The 20201-nt window shown below is 41.2% G+C and overlaps 1 protein-coding gene across 1 annotated transcript in view; it reads right to left on the minus strand.

Moving 5' to 3' along the window:
• The window catches only part of LOC102152631 (putative tetratricopeptide repeat protein 41), a 24857-nt gene continuing 4656 nt past the window's right edge, over positions 1 to 20201 (minus strand). Inside the window, 5 exon segments of the mRNA XM_038558868.1 lie at positions 1 to 242; positions 4001 to 4181; positions 8607 to 8940; positions 8942 to 9132; positions 9135 to 9594. Coding sequence (XP_038414796.1) covers positions 158 to 242; positions 4001 to 4181; positions 8607 to 8940; positions 8942 to 9132; positions 9135 to 9426 — 1083 coding nt within the window. The 5' untranslated portion in view covers positions 9427 to 9594 and the 3' untranslated portion in view covers positions 1 to 157.

Raw genomic sequence — 20201 nt, forward strand, 5'->3', positions numbered from 1 at the left:
AACAGCAAGACAGGATATATCATCTCTAACACAAATTTTCCAAAGTTAAAGCTTGATTCCAGTACCATAGTTTTTGTACTCTAACTCTGTGATGAAATAATGTATCACAGACATGATGTCACTGCTTTCACAGGTATTTCTTTTTGAAATAATTCACTCAGTTGGCGATCAGAGTAGACTTCCCACAACCACGTTCTCCAGACAAGGGCATAATGGACTTGTAAACTGGAACAGGATTTATTCTGAAATAATAAAGGGGTAAAATATAGCCAAGAATATTTACAAAGGAAGGGAAGGAGGGAGGAGGGGAGAAGAAATTTTCCTGCAACTCTCACCAAGAGATAGGAAATTCTAGTCTCAACTTTGGCCTCATTTGGCTCCAAGTAAGTTATCTGCCCTCCGGGCTTTAGCTCTGTCCTATGTAGAATTAGAACAGTTGAGAGATGGTAGCCTTGGAAGGCCCTCCCAGTTACACAGACCCTAGGGTTGTTGGTGCCAACCTGGGGTACACCCAGGGCCCACCCTGCCCAGAGGCCTAGGGAGGGAGACCCAAACACATCCATCCATTGCCCTTGAATCTGCTGTTTGTCCCTCCTAGGGCCACAGCCACCAGCACCATGTGAGTCCTCCGGACAGCATCGTATCAGGAGAGGCTGAAACATAGGAGCATTCATATGCCAAGGACTCCCATGGTCCCGGTTACCACGACTCTGGAAACTGCCAGGATGGTTGGTGCCTCCGTACGAGGAAGCCTGCTCCTCTACCAGGTGTTTCAGCCCAGGCTCCCGCAGCGCCTCTGTGACCGACATGAGCACAGTGTGACTGGTCCCACTGTTCAGCTCTCGTGCTGCAGAACGTCCCCAGATGCAGAGGATTCCCAGGTCCCCCCATATCAGAACATGTAGGCTCCTGCCCTGTTCCTTACATGTTGATGATGTAACAAGTCCGCATCTGGTGACCGTTTATGGATGCAGGTCACCGGGCCTATCCAGCTCGTGTCTGAGGAACTCGTGACTGGCACAGTGCCAGTCATTAACTGCTGACTGACTGAACGAAATCAGATAAATAAGCCTGACAGCTGGGTTCAGCGGAGCAAGAGGATCAGTCTGCAGAGCCTTTAAAACAGGACCTAGGGATCCCTGGGTGGCGCAGCGGTTTAGCGCCTGCCTTTGGCTCAGGGCGTGATCCTGGAGACCCGGGATCGAATCCCACATCAGGCTCCCGGTGCATGGAGCCTGCTTCTCCCTCTCCCTCTGCCTATGTCTCTGCCTCTCTCTCTCTCTGTGACTATCGAAAAAAAAAAAAAAAAAACAGGACCTAAAACAGGTTAGGATCATTAAATAGAAATTGTTCCCTAAGAATTCCGCCTCCATTATCAGGACTCAGGAGTCAGTGTGCTAGTGTTCTCGTTACTTGGTCGTCACATCTGAAGGGCAGACTCTGTGCTAAACATAGTCAAAGCCCCAGTCCTGACAATGACCCACGAAACCAGACAAGACCCCCCAATCTGTGACAGGTCCACCTCACGCCCCCTATCCCCCCTGTGGTCCTGACTCCCTGGGTGCAGGCTGTCTAGCCGCCCCACATTGCTCCAGCCCAGGACCTCCGAGTTTGCTGTTCCTTCCATCAGGAATGCTCGTCCGCTCCCCGTCTGCGTAGCCTGCTCCCCAAGGGCTGCCACTAGTCAGCCGTGCGCCACCTCGCACCTTGTATTCCTCTCAAGGTCTCCTATCTGCCCGAAGCACTAAGGCATCCAAGCTGTCATGTACTTTGCGTGTCTACCACGTGGGTGAGGTAAGCACCGTGGACACATAGGGCTCTGTCTGCTGGTTTGGCTGCTATGGCCCCTGGTTCCAGAACACTCCTTGGCACTGAGCAGGCAAAACCAATGAAGGAAAAATACAAACAGAATGCATCCCCACAATGAGGCCGGGTCTGAATGCTTGCTTCTTAGGAACAAACAAAACGAAAACCCAGCAAAGCAACCTGCCGCAACTGCTCTGCAACTGCTCTACACGGTCAGTTAAGACAACACTTTGAAACTCCAACCCAACATCCCTTTCTGTTACCTTTCTGTAACCGCATGTGTGATTCGGGAACTTATAGTACAAAGCATTGTTTCCAAATGCAAAGTCCTGTTTCCACACAGCTACTTTCAAAGGAGTTGTTTCACCATTGTATCTAATTGGGCACAGTGGGCTCCTTTTATTGCAACAAAAATTATCAGATTTCTCATCTACTCTGAAATACTCAAAATGATAACCTAAGTGAGAAATAGTTCATGGACCAGAACCTCACCATCTCACGGTGTACAATTCAGCGGTTTTCACTGTATTCACACGGTTGTATGAGTTATCACCGCTAAAGTTTCAGCACCCCAAAAAGAACCCCCAGACCCACTAGGAGTCATCTCCTGTTTCTCCTCTTCTCTTACCCTGGCAGCCACTAACCTGCTTTTCATCACTATGGATTTGGGTATTCAAGTCGAAGATGTTTTTAACACATGAGCTACATATTCAAACCCCTGTTAAGTTTTTAAAACCTTGCCTGAGCTCCATGTTGTATTAACCAAGTCACTTGTCTTCCTCTTGGCACGAGTTCCTGGAACCACAAAAATGTTGGTGCTGCCTGTACCTTACAGGGCTAAGACGGTGGGTGTGGAGCCTGGGGTGGGGGATGGTGAGGTGGGGTGGAGGAGCTGAGCATCCCAGCCACGTGGTGGGTTTCTTTTCAAAATATGAAACTCACGGAACAAATGAGATCAGTGGTAAGAAGAGGAGGATGATGATGGAAGAAGGGAAACTATCTCCAAAATCTCCCAATGTCTAAAGATGAGACTGAGAAGGACACTGTAGACAACCCTGGTCACACTTCACGTCCCAGCCTTTTCCTGCCTGTGGCTGGTGAACAGAGTGTGCCACCACCATGCCCCTTGGGGAGGGAGAAAGGGATTTTAAGGGGAGGACAATGGATAAAACAAAGAGGGAGTGCATAATTCCCTCTTCTTTGGGTAAGATAATTCGGTGTCTTACATAAACACAAATAATAATGTGGCCTGGAGTGTTGGGGCCAGGTGGGAAGGGAAACTCCTCAAGATGGAGGATACCCCAAAATGGCTGAGGTTCCTGTCACCACCTCCACTTGGGACACCAATGGACCAATGACCTGCTGACAGCTTGACGCAGACCCTTACACCTCCCCTTTGGATTTCCCCCAACTGAACCCAATGCCCTTCAAACCCCAGAGGAGGAAGTCACCTTTGACTGGTCGAATTGCAATCCTTCCTTTGCATAGTGAGGGTCACTCTGACTGGTTGGATTGCAATCCTTCCTTTGCATATGAGCCAACCAATAGGAAACCGTTCTGCCTTACAACGTTATGTAAACCCCCTACCACCTTATCTTGGCGCGACTTCCCCCGACTCACTCTCTTTCCCCCATGAGTCGTGGAACCTCGCCCGAGAGTGCCTGTAATAAAATCTGTTCTTGGATCCTCACTTGCCTTGGTGGTCTCATTTCCATTTAGTTACTAAAAAACCTAACATGGAGTAGACATTCAATGAGTGTTAGCTGAACGTCTTAATGTCATTAATAATGAACTGATGATGTATGTGGAAGCTCCTTATAAAAATACACAACACTGTACAGATGCATTATTCATAGTTCCTGATCTAATTTCTTCTCCTTAAAGTCATTCCATCACTGTCAGGAATTACTTGGATCGACTTAGACCTATAGTGGCGGGGGAGTTTATCATCTTCTTGAGGAGACTGGAAGAAAGGAAGTGAACTTGCCAGAAAAACTTTGCAAATGCAGAGTGATACCAATAAGGAAATTCCAACCTAAGGGTGCTTCTATGGGGCCTCTGTAGTGCAGGAAAGGATGGGCACAGGAAAGGGGGGGTGGGGGACAACAGCTGAAATTTGAGGGATCATAGTCACTAAAGTCAGGCTGTTTTGCTCAAGCCTAATGGAAAGGCTTGAGATTTCTTGACATCTTACCTGAGAATAGAATTTAAACTGGAACCTGCCACAGAATTGCTAAATTCAACTTCCACATCCTCTAAGGCAAATCTTTCCAAGACTTCGAAGGTTCTGTTTGATTCCTTGGAAATAACAAACACTTGCTTGCACTTCTCAGTAAAGTCTTCATGATGGTAACATTCAAAGTTGTGCTTATAGTCTTTGTGCACAAAAAGTAAGTTTTAGTACCTTAGATTGGTTTCACATTTTCCATTACATATGGTTATTATAAATGCCCAGGAAGTATCTCCCCTTCTGTAACCATATCCTCTTCTTTCTATGTTGGCACCATATTTCATAGCCCATTGCATAATGAAAGCAGACAACAGACAAGCCATTTAATCTTTCTAAAGCTCTTTGTATATGAGATCCTACTTAGGATTGCAAGTTATTTCCTGACCTCAGAATAACAAGGGCAAAAAAAATAAAATTTAAAAACTGAATTTGCTACATACATCCACTCATCTTTTTATGTTGTTATCTAAGTATTAAGTGACCTAATTCAATCTTGTGGCAAATGTGTATATGTCTATCCATAGCTGAGGCTGGGAGAACAGGGTATATTTTTGGACAAGATGCCCTAATACAATGACAATGGTGGGTACAGATGTAGCTCTGCCACTGGGCAACCCCTTAAATTCTCTGGTAAAATAAAGGGCAGAACCAGACACTTGGATCTTTGAGCAATTCCTCCTACTTTCAATTTACTTTAACTCTAAACTCAGAGTTTAATTGAAGTCAAGGAGTTCTGGACTGCCAAAAGGCCCTTCTGTCCCTAAAGACACTTAGATCCCCCAAGGTTTGGCTTTTGCTTTTGTTTTAAAGGACGGAGGCAGTTATGCATGAAAATGAATGCCAGGTAGATTAACCTAGTAGATTCACCAAATACTTACCTTGTACCTCCACATTAACTGGGCTGCCCCATGGTTCCGGTTAGAGCCAAACAGACCTGGATGACCTACAGTCTGGCCAAAGTCAGCTTCAAATTTCAAGATCTTAGATAGAATTGGGAATGATCCCACAGTCTAATGAGTCGCTTGAGGTAAACCTGAACCTCACCCACTAATCTCAAGGATCTCCAAGGACCTCAGAGATGTTTCTAAGAGTTAAGAGTATGAACCAATGGCTCTACATCACCTTACAACACCCACTGGCTTCCCAAATGGCCTTTTGCTACCCACCCCCAACCCTCATCAGATTTTGGAACCACCTGAGTGATTAAAGGGTATCAAAGATACAAAAGAAAAATAATATAGCAAGTGTTTCTAAAGCCTTTTTTATTTTTGTATATTTTTTATTGGAGTTCAATTTGCCAACATATAGTATAACACCCAGTGCTCATCCTGTCAAGTGCCCCCCTCACTGCCCGTCACCCAGTCACCCCATCCCCCTGCCCACCCCACCTCCCCTTCTACTACCCCTTGTTCGTTTCCCAGAGTTAGGAGTCTCTCATGTTTTGTCACCCTCTCTGATATTTCCCACTCATTTTCTCTCCTTTCCCCTATAATCCCTTTCACTATTTTTTATATTCCCCAAATGAATGAGACCATATAATGTTTGTCCTTCTCCGATTGACTTACTTCACTCAGCATAATACCCTCCAGTTCTGGAGGGTTTTAAAGCCTTTTTTATAATTCATCCATACTGTAACTTCTAATCCACACATTTGGTCTACATATCATACATTCAAAACTAAAGTCTATTTTTCAATAATAACTAAAATCAAAGGCTAAGGAGAATATTATGGAGAAGCATCCTGTCTCTAGTCCAAATATACAAATAGGCTAGGTTCTTGAACACAGTAGGAAATATTAATCAATATATGCAATTTGGATTGACTATCACAGAATAACACTATTAACCATATTTCAAGCTTTAGCCAAATGCATATGTTCTTCCAGGACTAATATGTTGTTATTCATTCTCATCAGCTATTTACTCTGTGCCTAACATGTGTCAAGCATTGTTTTTAGGTATTCTACACACACACAATTATTCTCAAGATGGTTAATGTTAACCTGTTATATAGAAGAAGAAACTAATGCTTACCAGGATCATCATTTGCTCAAGGTCACACCCAGCTGGGAACTGTAAATCTGAGATCTGAGAACATGCGTGTTCTTAGACAACCTAAAACTCCAACCTTGTAGTAAATATTCAGGATATTTTTGGGCACTCAACACCCATCACCCTACTCTGGTTTCAGTAACAGCCCCAGATTATCACCCAATATCCCACCCTGTCTCAACGCTCAGTTCATGTTATTCCAGTGGGTCTGACTCCACCTCCAGCTCTAGACATGGCATATGACCCAGGATTAGCCAATCAGAGCATCACATTCTTTTGGCACCAGTGATTTTTTTTTTAATTTATTTATTTTTTTGGAGTTCAATCTGCCAACATATAGCATAACACCCAGTGGCACCAGTGACAAAGTCAGATACAAGCTTATGGTTCCAGTCAGGCTAATCAGAGACAGAAAGACTCAGTGCTAGGATTTTGAGCCACTTCTGCTTGACTTGAACTTGGAGCTACTACAGCCACCTACCTTCCATGATGGAGGAGCCAAGGAATTGAATCAATATCAAGAGAGCAGATCCATGCTGAGAAATAGTAAGAAACCAGGGCAGATAACATCAACTGAGCCACTGGTTGAAGCCTGAGCTGAACCAGACCTAATCCTGAGCTTTAAAGTTATAGAAGCTAATAAATGCCCTTTTTGTTAAAGCCAGTTTGAGTCACCTCCCAACCCAAAGAATTATGATTGACACAATAGTCTTTTCTAGGACTCCAAAATGATTTGGCTTGTAGGGAGAGTTGAGCAGCACTAGTAGGATTTTACCACCCACCTCCCTCCCCACCAACACTGCATTCAAATGAGTTTAGGTGAGTCAACTCTTTCTAGTTCAGTTCCACATAGATCCATCCACTCCCTTGATAAGGACTATTGCCTGCCTGACCCCTGAAAGCATTTGGGAATGCACCACCTGCCATCACTTTGCAATCTCACATTAATTGGGCCCTTACAAGAATAATTCATAACCTTTTTTGGGTCATTGAACCTTTTGAGAATATGATCAAAGACACAGGCCATCTTCCTACTGCCCCCAACACTGATATGCATGTAAACATTCTATTTTTTATATAATTTTAAGGGCATCAAGGACCTCTCCCAAAGTCTGTCTAGGTGAAAAATCTCTGCCATACTCTAATATTGTTCTGCCCTTTTATTCTATATGTGTCTATGAGATGCTATTCTCAAAAATAAATGTAATCATTTAGAAGTCTAATGTCTTCAGACATTTAGAGGCAGAATGGCAAGCTGTGCTTCTCAGACTTTAATGTGTATGCAACCCACCTGGTCATCTTATTCAAATGTAAACGCTTATTCAGTAGATCTGGAATGCCTTTCTAACAAGGTCCTTGATAATGTTGAGGTGGCTGGTCCACAGATTACTGAGTAGTAAGGGTGAAAGAACATAAGCATGGATTTTGGAGTCCAAATGACCTGGATTCAAAATCTGGAATGATCCCTCACTAATGATGTGACATTAGATAAGTCACTTAACTGCTATACAGCAGTTTTCATTTGCTCATCTGTAAAACAGAATTATAGTACCAACCCTGCAGGGATAAACCTTGAAGATTAAATGTAAAAACATGCAAAAATCACTCAAAAATTAATAAAAGTTCCCTTTCCTTTAGATCAGGGTTTCTCAACCTTGGCATTATTGGCATTTTGGGTTTAGATCACGGTTTCTCAACCTTGGCATTATTGACATTTTGGGTTGGAAACTCTTTATTATGTGGGCTGTCTTTTGCTCTGCAAGATGTCAAGCAGTATTCCTGACCTCCCCCATTAAGATGCCAGGAGCACTACCCTAATTCTGACACCAAAACATCTTCAGACAGGATGGCTGGATGGCTCAGTAGTTGAGTGTCTGCCTTTGGCTCAGGTTGTGACCTCAGGATCCTGAGATCGAGTCCCACATCAGGCTCCCCACAGGGAGCCTGCCTCTCCCTCTGCCTAGGTCTCTGCCTCTCTGTGTGTCTCTCATGAATAAACAAACCTTTTTTAAAAAAATGTCTTCAGGGCAACTGTGGTGGTGCAGCGGTTTAGCGCCACCTGCAGCCCAGGGTGTGATCCTGGAGACCCTGGATCGAGTCGCACGTCGGGCTCTCTGCATGGTGCCTGCTTCTCCCTCTGCCTGTGTCTCTGACTCTCTCTCTGTGTGTCTCTATGAATAAATAAATAAAAACCTTTAAAAAAAAAATGTCTTCAGAGTAGGCCCAATGCCCGGTGGGGGGACAACTGGCCCTGGTTGAGAAGGGCCACATTAACTGCTGGATATTTTAGGCCTTTTCTCAGCTCCTGAACTTCCTAAATAATCTTCCATAACCCTTATTTTTACTTGTATTTCCAGTTTCAGAAATTTTCAAATGAAGAAATGCATGTTACAGAAGTATGCTAACAATTTTAAATGCTTAGAGAATATTCTCAATCATTTAAACAGCCCTCTTACAAGGAAGACATGGAAAACATATTGACTTTATGTTGATACAGACTATCTCCACAGTTACTTACCTATATTTTCAATCATTAATGTGTCTGGGTAAAGTTGTTCTATCACAACTGACCAGTCCTTAAAAACCAGCTCACCCAACTCATGGAGATCTTTATAAAATCGAACAGGGAGGCCTTTACTAATAATCTTGGCCTTCAGCTTTTCAATCTTTAATTTTTCTTCGTCATTCAGAGAGCCTGAGGACAGCCTCTCCTTTTCCTCATCTAAAGTCTTCAGCAGCGTGCTTCCACTCCTAAAGTAAAAATACTGAAACGGAGACTCATTCCGAAATGCTGCTTGGATGATCTCAAACTCTGTCAAAGTGTAGTTGGGATTCTCCAGGACCCAAGAGTAACTTTTTTTTTTTTTTGTAACCATTTTTTGCAGGAACATAGAGATTCTGCTCTACGGTGGATAAACTGGACAAGTCTGTCACTTTGGAGATCATTAAAAGCATGTGGTCAGGGACAAAGTCCCCGTATGTCTGACCCAACATGCCAATGAAAAAGGGGAAGCAGCTATTCACATAGTCAAGACAGAGCTTCGGTTCTGGGAGTGGAGACAAGAATGCTGTCTAAACAGGTTGGAGGGTAAGGGTGGTGAGGCCTTTAACCCTGACCACCTGAGGTCTACAGCTTTGAAATAAGTGCCCCGGGAACTGCAGAGTTCATTAAGTTGAGGGAAGATGTAGTTGGCCAAAAAGTCTCTCTCTTCTTGAAAATCCTTCAGAGTTGAGCAGATGTAAGGCTGAATGGGTTTCTGGCACTTTAAGACAAATTGGGTATGCCTGTCTACATTTGCCTTTGGGCTAATTTCACTTTGCTCAGGGGATGACATCATGTTTAAAACATAACAATTTTCATCCTGGCATAGCTGCCGATCTCCACTGCTTCTAAGACTTCCACTTTGAAAACTTTCCCCAAGATGGTTTCTTTCTTATTGACACATGAAGGGGAGAAGTGTCAACCAACAGACAGATTAGAGCTGAAAATCTAGTTTAAGTTAGGACTGAAAAAGAAAAAAAAAATCATTTTAGGATTAAAGGAAGTTCATATTGCCTCTGTTTTCCCCAAAGCTTTGCTGAAGAGCTGAGAACCACAAGGTGAGCAGGCACTGGACACAGGGCCCTTCCCCTTTTCCCCAGCCTCCATTCTATCTTCCCAGTATTCCTTCCACCCACTGCTACTTCTGCCCCCAATGAATTTGGAAATTATGCAAGAAGACTTCCTGAGAGTATGAAAAGGGAGACAAATCCAGAAAAGGATCTTCATGTCTCTAGGAGTAGAATTATCCAAGACTCATGATCAAGACCAGAGGCAAGAACGAAAACAGGGATGAGGTTGAGGTCAGGACAAGAAGAAGATACCAAGGTGTCACAAGGCCCAAGACCAGTACTGCACCTGACATCTGAGAGACACAAAGAAGTTGTGATCTAAGACCTTAATAGAGTTCTGTGATTTTTTTTTTTTTAAATCTTAAGTTGAGCAGGCTCATAAAAATTCCATCCACCTGCATGAACTGGGAATTTAATTCCACTGAGCTAATGATAAAACACATGCCCTCCAACACGCATGTAGATATCCTTGCACCTTGCTCAGAGGCAAAAAATTAAATGAAAACTATCTCTTTTTATGGGCTTTTTCTTTTTTTAAAAAATATTTTTAATTTTTTTTCAACTTATTTATTTATGATAGTCACAGAGAGAGAGAGAGAGAGAGAGAGAGAGAGGCAGAGACACAGGCAGAGGGAGAAGCAGGCTCCATGCACCGGGAGCCCGATGTGGGATTCGATCCCAGGTCTCCAGGATCGCGCCCTGGGCCAAAGGCAGGCACCAAACCGCTGCGCCACCCAGGGATCCCTATGAGCTTTTTCTTAATGCAACTCATTTTCATACCAAGCATTGAATTTTTGTTTATGTTTTTTGCCTTCACCTAAAGAGAAACATCATGTTATTGTGTACAGGGCAATTTTTCATCCAGATCACCTGACAAGAATAATTCAGTACCTTTTAAAAAATGTTTTAAGCCTTTTGCTTTTAATTGTCACAACTGTTCAATAATAGATAATATTGCCACCCTACTTACAGATGAAGAAATAAAAGTCCAAACAGGATAAGCAACATGTCCAAAGTCACTTGGCTAGGGAATGGAGAGCTAGGATCTAACCACAGGTTAGCCTGACTCCAGAACAAATACATTATAGTGTCTCCAAATTACAGAGATAATGAAATACCATAAATCAATGGTGGGAAATAACCATCCAATAAACGATATTGTAATAAATAGGTGGCAATTTGAAATTAGTTTAAGCTGTACTCTCACACTACTGCACCAAAAAAATAAAAATAAAAAAACCCCACACAACTAAAAAATGACAGAATAGCTGCTTTATTAACACGTTGACTTCTTCCCTGCTGTGTAAGAGCCTAGAATTAGATTATCAGCTCTTGCAAATATCCGCTTTCTCCTAGTCCCATGCAATCAGAGGTCATTTCTATTTTCGTCTCTACCATGTCCTCAACATGGTATGACTGGCTGGCTAAGAGTAAGTGAGAGGTAAATATTTGTTGAATGAAAAAAATTAATTATTAAATGAAAAGAAAATATAATTAAATATTTATCAAACCTGGCAAGGACTTCCAAAACTTAGGAGCTGTAGAAGAAGCCATAAAAGATGGGCAGCTATGGTTACATTTTTAAAAGACTGTAAAAGGCAATCAATAGACTGTAAAAAATATTTGCCACAAATAAATTTATCTTTATTCTAAAAAACAACCCTGGCATCTTAGAATACATACAACCAAAAGATACAAACAGATAAAAAGAAACAATACAGGGTAGCCCACCTCCTTCAGCCCAGGGCGTGATCCTGGAGACCGAGTCCCACGTCAGGCTCCCTGCTTGGAGCCTGCTTCTCCCTCTGCCTGTGTCTCTCTCTGCCTCTCTCTCTCTCTCTCTCTCTCTCTCTCTCTCTCTCTCTGTGTGTCTCTCATGAATAAATAAATAAAATCTTAAAAAAAATACAAGAATATATATAAAAGCACACGCAACATTTCTAGAATTCAAAAAATATTTTAAAGCAATGATATATAGATTTTTAAGCATGTAACATTGGTGAAACTTATATATAGCTACGGAACTATAAACTGGTAACTTTGTGAGGCTTTGAAGGTATATTTAGAAAATAAATGACAATATATTTCAAGATATATTAAAGTGTTTATAACTTTTGACTCAGTGATTCTACTTTCTGGGACTCCAAGGAACTAATCAAAAGAGCAAAAAATGATAGCCATTAAGAAGTCATTACATTGTTTATGACAGAAATGGTAAAAAGAAAGCAAACTATGTGGTCTTTCCATTGCTAAGGGAATAACTAAAAGGATAAAAGTATAACCACAGATGGCAGGCTGCATGTCTGTTAAAAAGACAGCTATGAAAAATGAACTATTGGGACTTCATCAAGCTAAGAAGCTTTTGCACAGCAAAAGAAACAGTCAACAAAACTAAAAGGCAACCTACAGAATGGGAGAAGATATTTGCAAATGACACATCAGATAAAGGGCTAGTTTCCAAGATCTATAAAGAACTTATTAAACTCAACAGCAAAGAAACAAACAATCCAATCATGAAATGGGCAAAAGACATGAAGAGAAATCTCCCAGAGGAAGACATAGACATGGCCAACACGCACATGAGAAAATGCTCTGCATCACTTGCCATCAGGGAAATACAAATCAAAACCACAATGAGATACCACCTCACACCAGTGAGAATGGGGCAAATTAACAAGTCAGGAAACCACAAATGTTGGAGTGGATGCGGAGAAAAGGGAACCCTCTTACACTGTTGGTGGGAATGTGAACTGGTGCAGCCACTCTGGACAACTGTGTGGAGGTTCCTGAAAGAGTTAAAAATAGACCTGCCCTACCACCCAGCAATTGCACTGCTGGGGATTTACCCAAAGATACAGATGCAATGAAACGCCGGGACACCTGCACCCTGATGTTTCTAGCAGCAATGTCCACAATAGCCAAACTGTGGAAGGAGCCTCGGTGTCCATCGAAAGATGAATGGATAAAGAAGATGTGGTTTATGTATACAATGGAATATTACTCAGCCATTAGAAACGACAAATACCCACCATTTGCTTCGATGTGGATGGAACTGGAGGGTATTATGCTGAGTGAAATAAGTCAATCGGAGAAGGACAAACATTATATGGTCTCATTCATTTGGGGAATATAAAAAATAGTGAAAGGGAATAAAGAGGAAAGGAGAAAAAATGAGTGGGAAATATCAGAAAGGGAGACAGAACATGGAGACTCCTAACTCTGGGAAACGAACAAGAGGAGGTGAGAAGGGAGGTGGTTGGGGGGTGGGGATGACTGAGTGACGGGCACTGAGGGGGGCACTTGGTGGGATGAGCACTGGGTGTTATGCTATATGTTGGAAAATTGAACTCCAATAAAAATTTAAAAATTAAAAAAAAATAAATATAACTATGCTAGGGGGAAAAAAAAGACAGCTATGGACTTCTCCCTGTAGCCATGATAGAATAATAGGGACTAGACTTACTTATCCTCTTCGGAAAATTGGAAAACTGGACAAAATCTTTTAAATAGCTTTTTTTTCAGATATTAAACATCAGGCAGTATGGGAGTGTGAATCCTGAGAGAAGTAAACTAGAGAAGTATATCAGAAAAAGATTTCAGAACAAAGAGTATTATTAGGAAAACAGAGTGATGTTACATAATAATAAAGCAGTCCACCAAGAAGGCATAACAACCCTAAGAGTGTGTGTACCTAACAAGAGAGCTCCAAAATACACAAAGCAAAAACTGGCAGAAATGAAAGGAGAGATAGACTAAACCTTAATATAGTTATAGATTTCAACATTCCCATTCATATATTATGTATTTTATGCTACAACAGCAGAGTTGAGCAGTTGAGTCTGGGAGCAGGCTTTAAGTACAAAGCCTGAAATATTTTCTATCTGGCTCTTTAGATGATGTTTTGCTGACCTCCATTCTAGGCCACAAACGAAAACTAGGCAAAGCTGAAAGAAGTGAAATTATATAAAGTATATTCTCTAACCACAATGGAATTAAATTAGAAACTGGTAATAGAAAGATACCTGAAAATTTCACAAATTGGGGGAATTAAACATTACATTTCTAAATTTCTAAAATCATGGGTGGAAGAGAAAGTAAAAAAGGAAAATTAGAACAGTGATAGAAAGTAGATCACTGCTTGCCTGGTGGAGGATGGGGAAGAAAATAACTTGCAAGGGTTACCAGGGAACTCTAGGAGAAGATAATTTTTTTTTAAAGCTTTTATTTATTTGAAAGAGAGAGAGAGAGCACAAGCAGGGTACAAAAGCAGAGGAAGAAGGAGATTCCCCGCTGAACAGGGAGGCCAAAGCGGGGCTCAATCCCAGGACCCTGAGATCATGACCTGAGCTAAAGGCAGATGCTTAAATGACTGAGCCACCCAGGTGCCTTGGGAATTTTAATTATAGGGGTGGTTAGGTATAGGCATTCATCAAAATTTATCAACTGAACATTTAAAATAAATTTAAATTTTATGTAAATTATACTGTCACAAAGTTATTTCTTAAAAAGTCTGAGAACTAGCAAGAAGAAAATATTTATAAGTGCTAGGTGAAAAGAAAAAAAAAAAAGGAAAGGCCATATAATAACAACAGTGTCAACGAAACACAGCTAAGTATTGGAAACAGCACAGTATAGAGGTGAAAGCTCAGAAGACCAAGTCCCTGGATTCAAGTTCTTTCAGTAAGTTTAATTTCACCATGCTTCAGTTTCCTCACCTGCAAAATAGTGATAATAGTACCTACATCATAAAATAGTTGAGAAGATCAAACAAGTTGTTAGATGCAAAATGCTAAGAACAGTACCTATAACAAATATTCAATGAATGTTACTATCATTATTAGAGGGCATCTGAGTGGCTCAGTCCATTAAGCACCTGCCTTTGGCTCAGTCATGATCCCAGGGTCCTGAGATCAAGCCCTGTATCAAGCTCCCTGCTCAGCGGGGGAACCGGCTTCTCCCTCTCCCCACACTTCAACCTCTCTCACCATCTCTCTCTCTCTTAAATAAAACCTTCAAAAATATATATTATCAGAAAAAATGCACATGAGAAAAAAACAGGAAACAAAAATATGGTAGCTATGTTAGAGTGGCTAATGATGGGCAGGCAGCCTGGTGGCTCAGCAGTTTAGCGCTGCCTTTGGCCCCGGGCGTGATTTTGAAGACCAGGGATGAAGTCCCACAGCGGGCTTCCTGCACGGAGACTGTTTCTCCCTCTGCCTGTTTCTCTGCCTCTCTCTCTCTGTGTCTCTCATGAATAAATAAGTAAAATCTTAAAAAAGAAAAACAAAAAGAATGGCTGATTGAGGCATATCTATTTCTCTAATCAAAACAATTCTAGCTTTATTTTATAATTAAAATTTTTAATTAAAAAATAATCATTTTCACAGATGCCTGGATGGTTCAGTTGTGACTCTTGGTCTTGGGGTTGTGGTTCAAGCTCCATGCTGGGTTAAAAATAAAATAAAAATAAAATCTTAGGGGTGCCTGGTGGTTCAGTCAGTTACACATCCGTCTTCAGCTCAGGTCTCAGGGTCCTGGGATCAAGCCCTGTGTGGGGTTCCATGCTCAGTGGGGAGTCTGCTTGTCCTTCTCCTTCTGCCCCTCCCCACTCCATTCATTTTCCTCTCTCTCAAATAAAAATCTTTTTAAAAAATATTTTTAAAAAAGATAAAAAGAAACAATACAGGGTAGCCCAGGTGGCTCAGAGGTTCTATTTCTAAAAAATAGAAAGTAATAATCTCAACAGCTTGCTCCACAACTGCTAATAATGAGCCTTCCCAGTTTTTGCAGAAATAGGGGATTAAGAGGTGGGGAGTGCAAGAGGGACCTAAATAGAAGGAGTTATTTTGTAGTGGAAACAAAATATAGAAAAGACATGACATTTAATTTTCAAAACAATTTAAGGCAAAACAAATTTAACTAGAAAACTTCATTATTACCATAAGTGGAAAACCCTTATCATATGTCACAAATAGATAGTAGCCATAAAAATAAATGCATTAAAAAGGAAACAGTGTGAAAAAAACCTCTAAATACATTTCTCTTTTTACTGAATAGATTAACATGTACTTATTAGAGACATTTAAGACAAACTTGTACCAAACTTTCTCTTGGCCTAACCAAAAAGACTGAAATAGTGTGCAACATTTATAGCAGAGAATCAAAGTTACTTAACTTCTGCCCCTGGCCCATCTGATAGCAGCAAGGGGCATCAGAGTGGGTACACTCCCACAGATGGAGCCCCCTGCCTCAAACTGACTGATAGTAGTTCCTGCACCTGGAAATCTGGATATGACCACCACACCCTTGCGATGGGATTAAATGAGACTTTGCATAATAAGCACCTCATAAGCTTTTTTTAAATAAAAATTTGTTTCAACACTGCTAAAATGGACTTCTCATAAGGAAATATCCTTCCCAAAAGAGTTCTTAAGCAAGTTATCACTGTTTAATTTATTTATAATCTACAAGGTCCATACTAAGCCCTCAATGTTTGCTATTCCTATTGTTGTGTTAATATTCTTTACTATAAATGTTTGCCTTCATATTTTGTGATAAAGCAGCCTCAACAGTATTACTCCATGCATCACTGTACTTTATAAGTTTTCAGAATATCTATAAACTGCTCAAAATTTCCTCTGACCTTTTACAGAAACATCTCTTAATATTTTAAGGCTTAGAAATTTCTAGAATCAGGGATGTCTGGGTGGCTCAGTCGCTTAAGTGTCTACCTTCAGCTCAGATCATGATCCCAGGGTCCTGGACTGAGCCCCTCATCAGGCTCCCTGAGCCCCAGCAAGGACTCCGCTTCTTCCTCTCCCTCTGCCCCTACTGCGGGCTTGTGTGCTTGCTCTGTTTCTCTCTCAAATAAATAAAATCTTTTAAAAAAATGTCTATTTTCAGGGGATCCCTGGGTGGCTCAGCGGTTTGGCACCTGCCTTCGGCCCAGGGCGTGATCCTGGAGTCCCGGCATCGAGTCCCACGTTGGGCTTCCTGCATGGAGCCTGCTTCTCCTCTGTGTCTCTGCCTCTCTCTATCTGTGTCTCTCATGAATAAATAAATGAGGTCTTTAAAAAAAAAATGTCTATATTCAAACGCCACACTCCCTGCTCCCCATTCATAATGATGCAGGTTCTGACTTTGGTAATTGTACCCGTGACAGCCCCAGATTTTAAGCTTCTTTTTTTTTTTAATTTTTTTTTTTTAATTTTTATTTATTTATGATAGTCACAGAGAGAGAGAGAGAGGCAGAGACATAGGCAGAGGGAGAAGCAGGCTCCATGCACCGGGAGCCTGATGTGGGATTCGATCCCGGGTCTCCAGGATCGCGCCCTGGGCCAAAGGCAGGCGCCAAACCGCTGCGCCACCCAGGGATCCCAGATTTTAAGCTTCTAATGCATTTTTTAAAATGTCAATAGGTGGGAATGTAAATTGGTACAACTATTCTAGCGGGCAATTTTTGGTACCCAAACCCTTTTAAATCAAGGCACATTTTTTACCAAGCATTCCAATTTTAAAAATTCATTTTGTATATAAGGATTTATCTATAAGGGTTTTCATTGCAGAAATATTTATGATGGCTTAAAAACTGGTTATAACCTAAAGCCTAACAATAATAAGTTGTACAATTACAGCATAGTCATGACATGATATAGTACATAACCAAAGATATCTTGTAAAAACATTCACATGGGAAAATGTTTACCATATATTGACAAGAGAAAAAAGAAAGTTGAAACAGTATTATTGTGTGATCTCAATGTTAATTTAAAAATTTATGTGTTGGGATCCCTGGGTGGCTCAGCAGTTTAGTGCCTGCCTTCCGCACAGGGTGGGATCCTGGAGACCCAGAATTGAGCCCGTCAGGCTCCCGGCATGGAGCCTGCTTCTCCCTCTGCCTGTGTCTCTGCCTCTCTTTCTGTGTCTCTCATGAATAAATACATAAAATCTTTAATATATATATATATGTGAAATTTTAATGTATACTCCAAGATGCTAATAATGACATATTTCATTAAGGCTCTAGGTTATTTTAATTTCCCTCCTTAACCTTTTTTTTTTAATTTTCAAATTTTTTCATAATACACATTCATGACTTTTGAAATTATAAAAACATCAAATTTCTTTTTTTTTTTTTTAAGTGTTTCAAACTCTAAAGTAGTCAAGAGGTATGTGGTGGCTAGGACAATGTAAGAAATTTTTAAAGTAGGAATTCTACTTTGATCTGCAACATCATTTAATTTCTCATGACCTCAAATTTCCAAAGCTGTTTTTTAAAAAGGGTGTGTGTGAAGGGGAGGCTTGATACGGGAGACAAATTGGTATAGCCTTTTTTTTCAGAGGAATTGGTAAATACCTATAGGATTTTGAGTGCACATACATTTTGATCTATTCCAAAATGAAATATTTATCTTCCAGATAAACCTGCACAAATACAAAAATCCATGCATATTAAAGCATTCTCTGCAGCACTGGCTGAATAGTAACTGGAGACAATACAAATGCCTATGAAATAGGAGAGTAAGTTAAAAAGAATGAGACATCAGAGATGTATTAAATGGAATTAGCTAAGGTGTATTGTCCCATTTATCTTTTAAAAAATAAAAAAATTCTTGTTTTAAGATTTTTTTATTCATTTGAGAGATAGCACAAGCAGGGGTAGAAGCAGAGGGAGAGGGAGAAGCAGACTCCATGCTGAGCACGGAGCCCGATGTGGGGCTCAATCCCAGAACCTGGAGGTCATGACCTGAGCAGAAGGCAGACACTTAACCATCCGAGCCACCAAAGCGCCCCCCAAAAAATAAAAAATTTCATCTTTAATTTTACCACACATGCATACTTTGCACACATATAAACAGATCTCTAGAAGGAAGCTCTATCAGTACTGACCTCTAGAGAATAGGAGTGGTGAGGTGGGAAGAACCTAGAACTTTTACCTCTGACCTATATTTCTCTGTACCAACGGTGGTTTTTTAAACCATGAAAATATATTTGTTTTATCATTTAAAACTGAAAGGGAGGGATCCCTGGGTGGCGCAGTGGTTTAGCGCCTGCCTTTGGCCCAGGGCGCGATCCTGGGGACCCGGGATCGAATCCCACGTCGGGCTCCCGGTGCATGGAGTCTGCTTCTCCCTCTGCCTGTGTCTCTGCCTCTCTCTCTCTCTGTGACTATCATAAATAAATAAAAATTAAAAAAAAAAAAAAAAAAAAAAAAAAAAATAAAACTGAAAGGGAGAGTTGTACAACTACATGATTTCCAAGATTCCTTCCAGCTCTAAAACTCTATTTAGTCTCTAATGTAAATTATCATCAACATGGTTAATTGGATCATGCAAAACATCAACTTACCACGACTTAAAATTTAACAAATCATATTTGAAGTTCAATTTCTTTTACATTCTGCTAGTGTCCAAAGTTGACAGAGGACAATTGGATGGATAGATTTTATTTATTTATTTATTTATTTATTTATTTATTTATTTAAAATTGACCTTTTTTTCTAGGGCAGACTCTGGGGAGATATTTGTTTTTAATTAGTAGATAATAAAATATAGGGGCGCCACGGTTACAAGTGGCTTAGTTGGTTAAGTGTCTGCCTTTGGCTCAGGTCTTAGTCTCAGGGTCCTGGGATCAAGTCTCACACTGGCCTCCCTGCTCAGCAGGGAGTCTGCTTTTCCTTTTCCCTCTGCCTGCCACTCCCCCTGCTTGGGTTCCATAAAAAAAATAAATAAATAAAATCTTTTAAGAAAAAGACTACAAGTGAATTTAATTTAAAAGTTTTAGGAGCACCTGGGTAGCTCACTCAGTTAAGCATCTGAGTATAATCTTGGCTCAGGTCTCGATCTAACTGTTGAGTTTAAGCCCTGCATTGGGCTCCAACCTGGGTGTGGAGCTTTCTTAAAAAACAAAAGCCGGGGATCCCTGGGTGGCGCAGCGGTTTGGCGCCTGCCTTTGACCCGGGGCGCGATCCTGGAGAACCGGGATCGAATCCCACGTCGGGCTCCTGGTGCATGGAGCCTGCTTCTCCCTCTGCCTGTGTCTCTGCCTCTCTCTCTCTGTGTGACTATCATAAATAAGTAAATAATAAAAAAACAAAACAAACAAAAAAAAAAAAAAAACAAAAGCCGGGGCACCTGGGTGGCTCAGTGGTTGAGCGTTCTGCCTTTGGCTCAGGTCATGATTCCAGGGTCCTGGGATCAAGTCCTGCATCAGGGTCCTAAAAGAATCCCACTTCTCCTTCTCTGTGTCTCTCATGAATAAATAAATAAAATCCTTAAAAAGAACAAAAAGCAGGTTTAAACTTTCTAATTGCATAAGAAAGTTCTACCCAGAGATTTTTATTAGCAAATATAGATAACCATTTTATAAATTCAAAGTCAATTCTCGGGATCCCTGGGTGGCGCAGTGGTTTAGCGCCTGCCTTTGGCCCGGGGCGCGATCCTGGAGACCCGGGATCGAGTCCCACGTCGGGCTTCCGGTGCACGGAGCCTGCTTGTGTCTC

This window comes from Canis lupus, chromosome 15 (assembly GCF_011100685.1).
Source record: "Canis lupus familiaris isolate Mischka breed German Shepherd chromosome 15, alternate assembly UU_Cfam_GSD_1.0, whole genome shotgun sequence".
Classification (NCBI taxonomy): Eukaryota; Metazoa; Chordata; class Mammalia; order Carnivora; family Canidae; genus Canis; species Canis lupus.